General features: G+C 41.9%; 2 protein-coding genes across 6 annotated transcripts in view; one reads left to right on the top strand and one right to left on the bottom strand.

Moving 5' to 3' along the window:
* RNF121 (ring finger protein 121) overlaps nucleotides 1-15,600 on the bottom strand; it is an 85,532-nt gene that overhangs the window by 52,007 nt on the left and 17,925 nt on the right. The window lies entirely within an intron of this gene.
* LOC132657822 (small ribosomal subunit protein eS1-like) lies at nucleotides 4,112-11,322 on the top strand. The gene has a single exon (XM_060399421.1). It carries the CDS (start codon nucleotides 10,838-10,840, stop codon nucleotides 11,060-11,062), a length of 225 nt encoding a protein of 74 aa, XP_060255404.1. The 5' UTR covers nucleotides 4,112-10,837; the 3' UTR covers nucleotides 11,063-11,322.

The raw sequence follows: 15,600 nt of genomic DNA, 5'->3' as shown, positions 1-15,600 counted from the left end.
ATTGTGGGGCTGTGAGGATATACTAGTATTATATTGCAAGTGATTTCACTGCCTTTCCTCCTAGGAGCGTACGTGCTCAGTTGCTAAGTCATGTCCAACTCGTTGCAACCCCATGGACTAGCCCATCACAGTCCTCTGTCCACGGAATTTTCCAGGCAAGAATACAGAAGTGGGTTGTTGCCATGCCCTCCTCCAGGGAATCTTCCCAACCTAGGGTTCGAACCTGAATCTCCTGAGTGTATTTTACAAAATACTTGGAGAGGCCAGGGAACTGAATGTTGGTGAAGCACAGGGAAGTGATGCTTTCAGAGCCTCAGGGAAAGCTCAGAAGGGCAAGCTCTTACACTGAGACTAGACCTGGTCCTTAGAAGGCCATTTAGCATTTCATGGAGTAGCACGAGTACTGGAGTGGGGTAATGCTAAGAGTCAAGAAATGATGTGGCTTTAATATTTCCATCCTGAACCAAAAGCTTTTAAAAATTAGATCCAAACCAGTCATCTAGCTCAAGTGGAAAAACAAGGAGAGCTATAAGCTATTCTCTAAGTAAGCTGTACCCTAGAAATAGATCTGTATTTTCTCCCTCACTAATGAGTTTATTCATCTGGGGCCAAGCAGTAAGTCGTTCAGGTCCCCTGTCCAGGCTCAGGTAGCTAATTATGCAGGCTCTCAGGGCAGGATTGATAGGCCTATATTCCACTCCTAAGACTCATACACAGAATGTCTTTTTGACAACCAATCACTCCTCTCCTAGGATTTCACAAAGCTTCTAGTCACGTAAATCTACCAAAGTCCAGATTTGAAAGAAGTTAAACCAAAAATGTCAGGCAGAGGGCAAGATAAAATTTCACAAAAATGGAAAATGATCTGCGGTTGACTGATATATTTTCTCAGGTGCAAAACACAGATGGATCCACCAGTGTAATCCCACAAGCAGGCCTCTGTCCCCTACAAATACTGATACTCTGGGGTCTCTTGAGTCTACACAGACTGATTAGTTTGTCCCTTCAGCCTTTCTCTTCCACCAAACCACATTCTGCCTTCCTGCAAAATGCTAGCCAAATCCTCCTGGATCCAGAAAGGCCCATTAGACTGACCCCACTTACTGAAGGGAAAAAAAAAAAAAAAAAATCCTCTACTGCTTTGAGCATGATCCACAGTCCAGAAGCATCAGAACCCTGAGAGCTTAAAAACAGAGGCTTCAGAATCCATCCCAGACCTCCTGCATCAGAAGCTGCATTTCATAAGATACCCAGGTAATTCACATGCACATGAACACACTCCTATCGCATTTCAGCACTCACAGTCAGTCTGTCCTATAGTCACACACCTCCACACACCTGATCTGCTTTTGTTAACTGCTTTTCTGAGATCTAATTCACACAGCATAAAATTCACCCATTTAAAATGTGCTATTCAATGTTTTTAGTATATGCAGAGTTGTGCTACCATCACTGCTATTTAAATTTAGAACAGTTTTTACCACTCTCAAAATGAAACCATGTACCAGTCAGCCATCACTCTGCAACATCCCTCAGCCCAAGAAACCACTAATTTCGATCTCTATCTACACATTTGCCTATTCTAGATGTTTCATATGAATGAGATTTGACAATTTGTGGTCTTTAGAGAATGGCTTCTTTCACTGAGCATATTTTCAGTGTTGCTGCAGGTACTATAGTCATTCCTTTCCACTGCCAAATAATACTATATTATATGGATATACAATATCTTCTTTGCCTATTCATCAGCTGATGGGCATCTGCACTGTTTGCAGCTTTGTGTTATTATAAATAATGCTGTTATGAACATTCACTTACGAGTTTTCGTACAGACGTGACCTCATTTCGCCTGAGCATATATCTAGTAGTGGAATGGTCTGGTTATTCGGTAACTCTATGCCTAACCTCTGGAAGAACTGCCACCTTGTTTTCCACAGCGGTTGGACCATTTCACATGCCCACCAGCAGTGCATGAGAGTCCCAATTCCTCCACATCGTTGACAACACTGGGTATTATCTTTTTGGTAAGAAGCATCGCACTGGGTTTGAAATGGCAGATTAATGTGATTTTGATTTTGCATTCCTCTGATGTATAACGATGTTGAGCACCTTTTTGTATGACTATCAGACATTCACATATCTTCTTTGGAGAAAAATTTATCCAGATCCTTCGTCCACTTCTTAAAAATAGACTTTTCCCAGCAGTTTCAGGTTCACAAACTTTCCTGGTGGCTCAGACAGAAAAGCGTCTGCCCACAGTGCAGGAGACCCAGGTTCAATCGGGTCAGGAAGGTCTCCTGGAGAAGGAAATGGCAACCTACTCCAGTATTCCTGCCTGGAAAATCCCATGGATGGAGGAGTCTGGTAGGCTACGGTCCATGGGGTCGCAGAGTCAGACACAACTGAGCGACTTCACTTTTAGGTTCACAAGAAAACGGAGTGGAAAGCAGAATTTTCCATATGCTCCCTGGTCCTCAATATGCATAGCCTCCCTCATCAACATCTCTCATCAGAGAAGTACCTTTGTGCCAACTAAGGAACCTACATTGACATATCATCACCCAAAGTCCATAGTTCACCTCAGAGTTCACTACTGATGTACACTCTATGGATTAGGACAAACAACATTCTTATGGACACATATCCATAAACAGAGTATCATACAGAGTAGTCTTACTGACTTAAAAATTTTCTGTGCTCCTCTTATTCATCCCTCCATCCTCCCTAATCCCTGGCCACCACTGCTCTTTTTACAGTCTCCATAGTATCACCTTTTCCATATAGTTGAAATCATGTAGTACACAGCCTTTGCACATTGGCTTCTTTCACTTAGTAACATGCATTTAATATTCCTCCATGTATCTGCATGGTTTAATAGCTCATTTCTGTTCTAATACTGAATAAAATTCCACTGTCTAGAAGTACCACAGCTTATTTATTTATCCATTCACCTACTAAGACACTCTGGGTGTGCTTAGTCACTCAGTCATGCCAGACTCTGCAACCCCCGGAACTACAGCTTGCCATGCTCCTCTGGTCCATTGAATTTTCCAGGCAAGAATACTGGAATGGATTGCCATTTCCTACTCCAGGGGATCTTCCTAATGTAGGGATTGAACATGTGTCTCTTTGTCTCCTGCACTGTCAGGCAGATTCTTTACCACTGGGCCACCTGGGAAGGAAAAGACATCTTGGTTGCTTCCAAATTTTAGCGATTATTAAGCTGCTACAAAGATCTGTGTACAGGTTTCTGTATGGACATACATTTTCAGCTGCTTTGGGGATATATTAAGGAGCACAACTTCTGAATATGGTATGGTAATAGTAAGTTTAGTTTTGCAAGAAACCGCCAAACTGTCTTCCAAAGTTTGATGGAAGATATTATCTTGCATTCCCACCAGAAAGGAATGACAGTTCCTGTTGCTCCACATCCTCCCAGTATTTGGTGGTGTCAGTGTCTCAGATTCTGATTATTCTAATAGGTGTGTAGTGGTATCTCACTGCTGTTTTAATTTGAATTTCACTGACTACATGAGGTGGGACATCTTTCATACACTTATTTTCTATCTATATATCTTCTTTGGTGGTCAGTATGTTAAAGTCTCTAGCCTACTTTTTAAACAGGTTTTCTTATTACTGAGTTGAAAGTGCTCTTTGTGTATTTTGGATAGTGATATATAGTGATACAGTGAAGTCGCTCAGTCGTGTCCAACTCTTTGCAACCCCATGGACTGTATTTTGGATAACAGTCCTTTATTTCTTTACTGTGTATTTATTTATGGCTGTGTCAGGTCTTAGTTGTGGCATGTGGGATCTTGGGCTTCCCAGGTGGCTCAGTGGTAAAGAATCTGCCTGCCAATGCAGGAGACGCAAGAGACATGGGTTCAATCCCTAGGTTGGGAAGATCCCTGGAAGAGTAAATGACAATCATTTGAGTATTTCTTGCCTGGAAAATTCCACGGACAGAGCTGCCTGGTGGGCCACAGTCCATGGGGTCATAAAGAATCGGACACAACTGAAAACACACACACACATGTGGCATCTTAGTTCCCCAACCAGAGATTTAACCTGCACCCTCTGCACTGGAGGATGGATTCTTAACCACTGAACCACCAGTGAAGTCCCTGACAATCTTTTTTCCTGACAATCTCTTTTAATTGATGCATTTAAACAACTAATGTTCAAAGTGATTATTGATACAGTTGGATTAATATCTACTATATATTTGTTACTGCTTTCTATGTGTTGCCCTTACCTGTTCCTATTTTTGTCTTCTAATCTTTTTCTGCCTTTTGTAGTTTTAACTGAGAATATTATATGATTACATTTCCTTTCCTTTCTTAACTTATCAGTTATACTTTTTTTTTTTTTGGCTATGCTGCGCAGTTTGTGGGATCTTAGTTCCCCAACCAGGGATTGAACCTGGGCCATTAGCAGTGAAAGCACAGAGTTGTAACCACTGGACCACCATGGAATTCCCTATACTTTTATTTTTACTTCTTTTAGAGGTTGCTCTAGAATTTGAAGTATACATAAATAGTAAAATCCACTTTCAAATAATACTGTATCACATCACAGATAGTGTGAGTACCTTATGACAACAAAATAATCTTAATTCCTCCTCTCATCCCTTGTATCATTGCTTTCGTTCATTTCACTTATCCATAAATACACATACACATACATACACAAACATATGCAGTCAAACATAGTGTCGGTATTACAACTTTCAAAAAAACTATTCACTGTTATATCAATCAACAACTTGAGAATTAAAAGAACAACTACAAAATTCCTATAGCTTATATATTTAATGGTGAAAGACTGAATGCTTTTCCCCTAAGATCAGAAATAATGTCAAGATGTCCACCCTCACCATTACTATTCAAAATATACTGAAGTTTCTGGCCAGCAAAATAAAGTGATAAAAGGTACAGATTAGAAAGAAATAAAACTGTCCCTTATTTGCAGATGACGTGATGGCCTACAAAGAAAATCCCAAAACATCTATGAAAACAAAATTCTATAACAGTGTTCAGCAAGGTGGCAGAATACAAACATACACACAGAAGTTATATTTCTATATTAGCAAAGAACATGTGGAAAATGACATTTAAGATCCAATAAAATTTACAATTAAAAAAAGAATTAGTAAAGTAAACGTTTTTTCAGTCTACTTTCACTTACTCCCATTCCAACGCTTTTCCTTTGTTTAGGTAGACCTGAGGCTCTGACCCCTCTTATTTCCCTCTCTACACAACTTTTAATATTTCTTACAAGACAAGCCTCTGCGTGTGCTCAGTCATGTCTGACCCTTTGCCACACTGTGGACTGTAGCCCGCCAGGCTCCTCTGCCCATGGGACTTTCCAGGCAAGAATACTGGAGTGGGTTGCCATTTCCTTCTCCGGCTACCTTCTTGATGCAGGAATCAAGCCCGAGTCTCTTGAATCTCCGCACTGGCAGGTGGATTCTTTACCACTAGTGCCACTGGAAGCAAGACAGCCTACTAGCAACAAATCTGCTCTATTTTTGTCTGTCTTTTTAAATTTAATTTTCTATTTGGGTCTTTGTTGCTGCACACAGGCTTTCTCTAGTTCCAGTGGGCTGGGGCTCCTCTAGTTGCGGTGCACAGGCTTCTTAATGTGCACGCTTCTCTTGTGAAGCATGGGCTCGGAAGTCGTGGTGCACCGGCTTAGCTGCTCCGCAGCACGTGGAATCTTCCCAGACCAGGGATTGAACCTGTGTCCCCTGCATTGGCAGGTGGATTCTTAACCACTGGACCATCAGGGAGACCCTATTTCTCCTCTTTTGAAGGCTGATTTTCAGGATACAGAAATCTAGGCTGATGGGGGTTTGTCTTTGCTCTTCTATAGGTGAAGTGTTTTCTCTGCTGGCTTCTTTCAGAATTTTTTTGTCTCTGATTTTCTATGATTTGAAAAATGATATGCCTAGATGTAGTGGGGGGAGGGGAGGCGCAGTGTTGGCATTTATCCTGCTTGGTGTTTTCTGAACTTCCTGGATCAGTGGTTTGGTGTCTGACATTAACTTGGGGAGATTCCCAGTCATTATTGTTTAAAATATTTGTTTCTCTCCTCCTCCTTCTGGTATTCCCATGATGCATCTGTCTCTGTCTATGCAGGTTGCTATAACAAAGTACCATTGACTAGGTGGCTTATAAACAACAAACATTTACTTCTCACATTTCTGGAGGGTGGAAATCCAGGATCAAGCACAAGCTGGAAGGGATTAGGAAACTCTGTGGGGCCCCTATTGTAAGAGTACAAGATTCCAATTATGAGGGTTCTGCCCTCAGGACCTAATCACTTCCTAAAAGCCCCATCTCCTAACACCAATACCTTTAGGATTAGGATTGCAACATATGAATTTATGGGGAACACGAACATTCAGACCATAACAGCACACCTTTTGTAGTTGTCCCACAGTTCTTGGATATTCTGTTTCTTTCAAGTCTTTTTTTTTTTTTAATAGGTTTCTACCGAAATATTCTCAAGCTCGGAGATTCCTTCTTCAGCTTTATCTATTCTATTGATAAGCCCATCAAAGGCATTTTTCATTTCTGTCACGGTGTTTTTGATCTCTAAACATTTCTTTTTGATTCCTTCTTAGAATGTAAATTTATCTGCGTATAATGCTCAGTTGTTCTTGCATGTTATCTAGTTTATCCATTTGAGCATAACATAGTAATCAAGAGTTATTTTAAAATCCTGGTCTAGTAATTCCAACATCCCTGCCAGAGATGGGTCTAATTCTGATACTTGGCCTGTCTCTTCAAAGTGTGTGTTTTGTCTTTTAGTATATCTTGCAATTTTTTGACAGCTCGATATGATTGATATAGGAGGTAAAAGGAATTTCTATAAATAGGGCTTTAGTAGTGTAGATGCTTTTGAACTGTGGTGTTGGAGAAGACTCTTGAGAGTCCCTTGGACTACAAGGAGATCCAACCAGTCCATTCTGAAATCAGCCCTGGGATTTCTTTGGAAGGAATGATGCTAAAGCTGAAACTCCAGTACTTTGGCCACCTCATATGAAGAGTTGACTCATTGGAAAAGACTGATGCTGGGAGGGATTGAGGGCAGGAGGAGAAGGGGACGACCGAGGATGAGATGGCTGGATGGCATCACTGACTCGATGGACGTGAGTCTGAGTGAACTCCGGGAGTTGGTGATGGACAGGGAGGCCTGGCGTGCTGCGATTCATGGGGTCACAAAGAGTCAGACACGACTGAGCGACTGAACTGAACTGACTGACTGTAGTGGTAGGATGCTGGGGAGGAGCAGCCTCCCACAGTTCCATGACTGGGTTTCAGTCTTTTACTGAGTCTGTGCCTGTGGAATGTGAACTTCACAAGTGCTTCTCAGTGCCCCATCCACCCCTCTTAGGTGGGGCACAATGGCTTAAGAGGACTGGAGCTGGGGATTTCCCTTATCCAACACGAAAGGCTAAAACTGGTTAGAGATGGGTATTTTCTTTCCCCTAGATCAGTCAGGCTCTGATAAAACCCCCAAAAGGTTATAGTTAAACAGCTTCCCCTGATGGCAGATCTTAAGAAGAACAGAATGCTCTGTAGTATTTTTAAAAGGTTCTTTCCCTGCCCTGCCACCCACAAAAGCACAAAGGGATTTTTCTCAATACTCAATGTAAGAACCTGCCAGATACCTGGAAGGTTATTGTGGGGGCCCTCAATAACTATAAGTACCTGCAGAGTTTTTAATTTTGAGTTGTCCACACTGAGCCTCCAGCAATTTATTACAATCCAGGTTTCCCTGCTCCAATACTGGTTCCCACAGAGGTTTCTGTTTCTCTAAGTTGTGATTCAGGCCAGCAGTCTGCCATTGTCCTATGACCTCACTTTTTTAAAGATCTAAGAATTGTTGATTTTTCAGTTTTTTCAGGTTTTTGCTCATTCTTAGGACAGAATAGTGATTTCCAAGCTTCTTACATGCGATATTGAAACCCTTCTGTCCATTTTTTCAAAGTGGGTTATTTATATTTTTATTGTTGAGTTATAAAAGTTTTTTTTATATATTCTGGATATAAAGTCTCTTATCTGATATATGACCTGCAAGTATCTTCTCCCATTCTGTGGCGTGCTTAGTTGCTCAATCATGTCCGACTCTTTGCGACCCCATGGACTGTAGCCCACCAGGCTCCTCTGTCCATGGGATTTTCCAGGCAAGAATACTGGAATGGGTTGCCATGCCCTCCTTCAGGGGATCTTCCCAACCCAGAGACCAAATCCAGGTCTCCCGCATTGCAGGTGGATTCTTTACCATCTGAGCCACCAGGTAAGTCCCCTTCTCCCATTCTGTGGGTTGTCTTTTTACTTTCTTCGGTGATGTCCTTTGCAATCCAAAAGTTTTTCATTTTGATGAAGTACAATTTCCTTTTTTACTGCTTTTGCTTTTGGTGTCATATTCAAGAAACTACTGTCTAATTTGATAGTGATTTATGACTATCTATCTTTTCTTCTAAGAGTTTTATATTTTTAGTTATTACATTTAGGTCATTGGTCTGTCCCCCCTCACCCACTGGCCTGCTTTGAGTCAATTATTTTATATGGCGCTATGGAGGGGGTCCAACTTCATTCTTTTGCCTGTGGCTATCTAGCTATCTCAGCATGATTTGTTAAAAAGACTATTCATTTCCCCTGTGGACCTGACTGTTCACATTGGCTCTTAACTCTCTAAGATGATGCAACACCTTTGTTTCCCACATTATTTTCTTAAGTGTCCACATAGCTCTATGTATTTTGCTGACAGAACCTCTGAAAAGATAGCTGTAAATACATAATACCATATATACAATACCAGACCTACAAGACCTTTTAGAACTAACACCCAAAAAAGATTCCTTTTCATTACAGGGGACTGGAATGCAAAAGTAGGAAGTCAAGAAACACCTGGAGTAACAGGCAAATTTGGCCTTGGAGTACGGAATAAAGCAGGGCAAAGCCTAATACAGTTTTGCCAAGAGAATGCACCGGTCATAGCAAACACCCATTTCCAACAACACAAGAGAAGACTCTACACATGGACAACACCAGATGGCCAACACCGAAATCAGACTGATTATATCCTTTGCAGCCAAAGATGGAGAAGCTCTATACGGTCAGCAAAAACAAGACCAGGAGCTGACTGTGGCTCAGATCATGAACTCCTTAGTGTCAAACTCAGACTTAAATTGAAGAAAGTGGGAAAACCACTAGACCATTCAGGTATGACCTAAATCAAATCCCTTACGACTATACAGTGGAAGTGAGAAATAGATTTAAGGGACTAGATCTGATAGAGTGCCCGAAGAACTATGGACAGAGGTTCATGATATTGCACAGGAGACAGAGATCAAGACCATCCCCAAGAAAAAGAAATGTGAAAAAGCAACATGGCCATCTGGGGAGGCCTTACAAACAGCTGTGAGAAGAAGAGAGGCGAAAAGCCAAGGAGAAAAGGAAAGGTGTGCTCATTTGAATGCAGGGTTCCAAAGAATAGCAAGGAGAGATAAGAAAGCCTTCTCAGAGATCAATGCAAAGAAATAGAGGAAAACAATAGAATGGGAAAGACTAGAGATCTCTTCAAGAAAATTAGAGATACCAAGGGAACATTTCATGCAAAGATGGGCTCAATAAAGGACAGAAATGGTATGGACCTAACAGAGCAGAAGATATTAAGAAGAGGTGGCAAGAATACACAGAATAACTGTACAAAAGAGATCTTCACGACCCAGATAATCATGATGGTGTGATCACTCACCTAGAGCCAGACATCCTGGAATGCGAAGATAAGTGGGCCTTAGAAAGCATCACTAGGAACAAAGCTAGTGGAGGTGATGGAATTCCAGTGGAGCTGTTTCAAATCCTGAAAGATGATGATGTGAAAGTGCTGCACTCAATATGCCAGCAAATTTGGAAAACTCAGCAGTGGCCACAGGACTGGAAAAGGTCCGTTTTCATTCCAATTCCAAAGAAAGGCAATGCCAAAGAATGCTCAAACTACTGCACAATTGCACTCATCTCACACACTAGTAAAGTAATGCTCAAAATTCTCCAAGCCAGGTTTCAGCAGTACATGAACTGTTAACTTCCAGATGTTCAAGCTGGTTTTAGAAAAGGCAGAGGAACCAGAGATCAAATTGCCAACATCCGCTGGATCATGGAAAAAGCAAGAGAGTTCCAGAAAAACATCTATTTCTGCTTTATTGACTATGCCAAAGCCTTTGACGGTGTGGATCACAAGAAACTGTGGAAAATTCTGAAAGAGATGGGAATACCAGACCACCTGACCTGCCTCTTAAGAAACCTATATGCAGGTCAGAAAGCAACAGTTAGAACTGGACATGGAACAACAGACAGATTCCAAATAGGAAAAGGAGTAGGTCAAGGCTGTATATTGTCACCCTGCTTATTTAACTTCTATGCAGAGTACATCATGAGAAACGCTGGGCTGGAAGAAGCACAAGCTGGAATTAAGATTGCCGGGAGAAATATCAATAACCTCAGATACACAGATGACACCACCCTTATGGCAGAAAGTGAAAAACTAAAGAGCCTCTTGTTGAAAGTGAAAGAGAGTGAAAAAGCTGGCTTAAAGCTCAACATCCAGAAAACTAAGATCATGGCATCCAGTCCCATCACTTCATGGCAAATAGATAGGGCAACAGTGGAAACAGTGTCAGACTTTATTTTTGGGGGCTCCAAAATCACACAGATGGTGATTGCAGCCATAAAATTAAAAGACGCTTACCCCTTGGAAGAAAAGTTATGACCAACCTAGACAGCATATTAAAAAGCAGAGAGCTTTTGGCTCTCTGAGGGGCACCATGGCGGCTGGCAAGAACAAGCGCCTCACGAAAGGAGGCAAAAAGGGAGCCAGGAAGAAAGTGGTTGACCGATTTTCTAAAAAAGATTGGTATGATGTGAAAGCACCAGCTATGTTCAATTTAAGGAATATTGGGAAAACACTGGTCACGAGAACTCAAGGAACCAAAATTGCATCTAATGGCCTCAAAGGTCGTGTTTTTGAAGTGAGTCTTGCTGATCTGTAGAATGATGAAGCAGCATTTAGAAAATTCAGGCTGATTACTGAGGATGTTCAGGGCAAAAACCGCCTGACTAATTTTCACGGTATGGATCTTACCCGTGACAAAATGTGCTCCATGGTCAAAAAACGGCAGACCATGATTGAAGCTCATGTTGATGTCAAGACTACCGATGGTTACTTGCTTCATCTGTTCTGTGTGGGTTTTACTAAAAAGCACCAACAATCAGATTCGGAAGACCTCTTACACCCAGCACCAGCAGGTGCGCCAGATCTCCAAGAAAATGATGGAAATCATGACCCGGAGGTGCAGACAAATGACTTGAAAGAGGTGGTCAATAAACTGATTCCAGATAGCTTGGAAAAGACACAGAAAAGGCTTGCCAATCTATTTATCCGCTCCATGATGTCTTCATTAGAAAAGGAAAAATGCTGAGTTCAGTTCAATCGCTCAGTCGTGTCTGACTCTCTGCGACCCCATGAATCGCAGCACGCCAGGCCTCCCTGTCCATCACCATCTCCCGGAGTTCACTCAGACTCATGTCCATGGAGTCTGGATGCCATCCAGCCATCTCATCCTCGGTCGCCCCCTTCTCCTCCTGCCCTCAATCCCTCCCAGCATCAGAGTCTTTTCCAATGAGTCAACTCTTTACATGAGGTGGCCAAAGTACTGGAGTTTCAGCTTTAGCATCATTCCTTCCAAAAGAAATCCCAGGGCTGATCTCCTTCAGAATGGACTGGTTGGATCTCCTTGCAGTCCAAGGGACTCTCAAGAGTCTTCTCCAACACCACAGTTCAAAAGCATCAATTCTTTGGCGCTCAGCCTTCTTCACAGTCCAACTCTCACATCCATACATGACCACAGGAAAAACCACAGCCTTGACTAGATGGACCTTTGTTGGCAAAGTAATGTCTCTGCTTTTGAATATACTATCTAGGTTGGTCATAACTTTTCTTCCAAGGAGTAAGCGTCTTTTAATTTCATGGCTGCAGTCACCATCTGCAGTGATTTTGGAGCCCCCCAAAATAAAGTCTGACACTGTTTCTACTGTTTCCCCATCTATTTCCCATGAAGTGATGGGACCGGATGCCATGATCTTCCGTTTTCTGAATGTTGAGCTTTAAGCCAACTTTTTCGCTCTCCTCTTTCACTTATAGCTGTGAAAAGAAGAGAGGTGAAAAGCAAAGGGGAAAAGGAAAGATATAAGCATCTGAATGCAGAGTTCCAAAGAATAGAAAGAAGAGATAAGAAAGCCTTGTTTAGCGATCAATGCAAAGAAATAGAGGAAAACAACAGAATGGGAAAGACTAGAGATCTCTTCAAGAAAATTAGAGATACCAAGGGAACATTTCATGCAAAGATGGGCTCGAAAAAGGAAAGAAATGGTATGGACCTAACAGAGCAGAAGATATTAAGAAGAGGTGGCAAGAACACACAGAAGAACTGTACAAAAGAGATCTTCATGACCCAGATAATCACGATGGTGTGATCACTAATCTGGAGCCAGACATCTTGGAATGCGAAGTCAAGTGGGCCTTAGAAAGCATCACTAGGAACAAAGCTAGTGGAGGTGATGGAATTCCAGTGGAGCTGTTTCAAATCCTGAAAGATGATGATGTGAAAGTGCTGCACTCAATATGCCAGCAAATTTGGAAAACTCAGCAGTGGCCACAGGACTGGAAAAGGTCCGTTTTCATTCCAATTCCAAAGGAAGGCAATGCAAAAGAACGCTCAAACTACCGCACAATTGCACTCATCTCACATGCTAGTAAAGTAATGTTCAAAATTCTCCAAGCCAGGCTTCAGCAATTCGTGAACCATGAACTCCCTGATGTTCAAGCTGGTTTTAGAAAAGGCAGAGGAACCAGGGATCAAATTGCCAACATCCGCTGGATCATGGAAAAGCAAGAGAGTTCCAGAAAACATCTATTTCTGCTTTACTGACTATGCCAAAGCCTTTGACGGTGTGGATCACAAGAAACTGTGGAAAATTCTGAAAGAGATGGGAATACCAGACCACCTGACCTGCCTCTTAAGAAACCTATATGCAGGTCAGAAAGCAACAGTTAGAACTGGACGTGGAACAACAGATTGGTTCCATATGCAGAGTACATCATGAGAAACACTGGACTGGAAGAAACACAAGCTGGAATCAAGATTGCTGGGAGAAATATCAATAACCTCAGATATGCTATGACACCACCCTTATGGCAGAAAGTGAAGAGGAGCTAAAAAGCCTCTTGATGAAAGTGAAAGAGGACAGTGAAAAAGTTGGCTTAAAGCTCAACATTCAGAAAATTGCTGAAGAAGCCCAAGTTTGAATTGGGAAAATCATGGAGCTACATGGTGAAGGTAGTAGTTCTGGCAAAGCTACTGGGGATGAGACAGATGCTAAAGTTGAACGAGCTGATGGATACAAGCCACCAGTCCAAGAATCGGTTTAAAATGCAGACTCTTAACGGTGACAAATAAAAGATCTTATTTGTAATTTAAAAAAAAAGCAGAGGCATTACTTTGTCAACAAAGGTCCATCTAGTCAAGGGCTATGGTTTTTCCAGTAGTCATGTATGGATGTTAGAGTTGGACTAAAAAGAAAGCTGAGTGCCGAAGAACTGATACTTTTGAACTGTGGTGTTGGAGAAGACTCTTGAGAGTCCCTTGGACTGCAAGGAGATCCAACCAGTCCATCCTAACGGAGATCAGTCCTGGGTGTTCATTGGAAGGACTGATGTTGAAGCTGAAATTCCAATACTTTGGCCATCTGATGTGAAGAGCTGACTCATTTGAAAGGACCCTGATGCTGGGAAAGACTGAAGGCAGGAGAAGGGGACAACAGAGGATGAGATGATTGGATGGCGTCACTAACTCAATGGACGTAAGTTTGGGGAAACTCTGGGAGTTGGTGATGGACAGGGAGGCCTGGCATGCTGTGGTTCATGGGGTCACAAAGTCGGACATTACTGAGCAATTGAACTGAAAGAATATATGGAAAGCATTCTATAGAGAAAGGAAAGAAAGCCTCTGAAGCTATCTGTGAAATCTGATACATTTATTCATTTATTCAACTCTCATTTAAGGCACTTCTGTACTAAATGTGTAGGTTCTGGGCTGGGCACGGAGTTACAAAGATGAACCAGACATTTTTTCCTGCCGTTGAGAAGACGGATAAAAAATAAAACAAGTAGGCTGTTTTTAAAAGCATTTACTCAGTAGAGGGAGCACAACTCTCCATTTTACAGAACACACAAATGAGGTATAAAGAAGAAAATCACTCACTAAAGATGACATTATGGGGGACAGGGACAGGAGTGATGGGGAAAGAATCGCAGACCTTAAGGAAGAAATCAGAGTCAAAGCTTTGGGCCTCAAATGGCCAAGCCAATGACTAGCCACAAGGTCATGCGAGGGCCACATTATGACTTTCATGGGCCCTAGCTACTTCTGCCTTTGTGGAACCCTTCCTACATTAAAAAATATATATATTGGGACATCCCTGGTGGTCCGGTGGCTAAGAATCTGCCTGCCAATGCAGGGGACATAGGTTCAGTTCCTGCACTGTGGAGGCTACACATGCCGAGGGGCACCTAAGTCCACGCATCAAAACTACTGTGCCTGTGCGCCGCAACTACTGAAGCCCGCTCTCTGGAGCCTACGCTCTGCAGCAAGAAGCCACCACAGTGAGAAGCCCATGCACTGCAACTAGAGAGCAGTGCCTGCTTGCTGCAACCAGAGAAAGCCTGTGCGCAGAAATGAAGACCCAGCACAGCCAAAAATAAAGAAAAATAAAAAACTTTTAAAGTATTTAAAAATATATTTTATAACTGCATTAATATAAAGATGTACAATCCAAGGTGGATTATATCCATTTTCTCTTCTGATTAAAAGAAATTAAGACATTTTTATGGGCCACTGGGCACTGTGCCTACTGGGTAAGTCAGCCCTGAATCCTGCTGTCTCTCCACAGCTATGCACCAAGAATTCTCTCCCTGGCTGCCAAGTCCCATTGCTCTACTGCTTCCAAGATTCTGTCCTCTACTGGGTTTAACTAATCAAGTGGCTAAATCTTATACTATATCCACTATACTAAATCCACAAAAAAAGGTAACCTCATTCTCTCATATGAGCACTGAAAAGTTACTGGACAGTCATTTGCCAATAATGTATATTCTGTGCTTAAGGAAGGTTTAGATATATTCAAGAATGATCAATCCCAAACAAAGAAACAGACATGTCAAGACCTACAAATGGCAAAATCACAGGAAGCATGTGCTTGGCATCTTGGGGACAGCCAAAAAGTATCTGTTCATCTGCTCATTCATTCAAGCACAAGACAGTCATAAAGTCTCTTCCCTTATAAAACCATCTAAGGAAGAAGACATAATAAATATGCAAGTAAATATATATTTTTAGTATGAAATAATTTCTGGTAGCAGTGTTATAAAGAAAAATAAAACAGAGTGCGAGAAGAAAGAATGAAAAAGTAGGCTATCATGTGGCTACACGTAGACACTCTGGTTTCCCCAAACAGGTTTCCAACAAACGGA

Source organism: Ovis aries, chromosome 15, assembly GCF_016772045.2.
Source record: "Ovis aries strain OAR_USU_Benz2616 breed Rambouillet chromosome 15, ARS-UI_Ramb_v3.0, whole genome shotgun sequence".
In the NCBI taxonomy this organism is placed as follows: Eukaryota; Metazoa; Chordata; class Mammalia; order Artiodactyla; family Bovidae; genus Ovis; species Ovis aries.
Note: the sequence above shows the minus strand (reverse complement) of the source record. Positions and strands in the feature narration are given on the sequence as shown.

Excerpts from the sequence above, each read along its gene's own strand:
- LOC132657822 (XM_060399421.1), top strand. The coding sequence starts at position 10,838 with ATGGCGGCTGGCAAGAACAAGCGCCTCACGAAAGGAGGCAAAAAGGGA.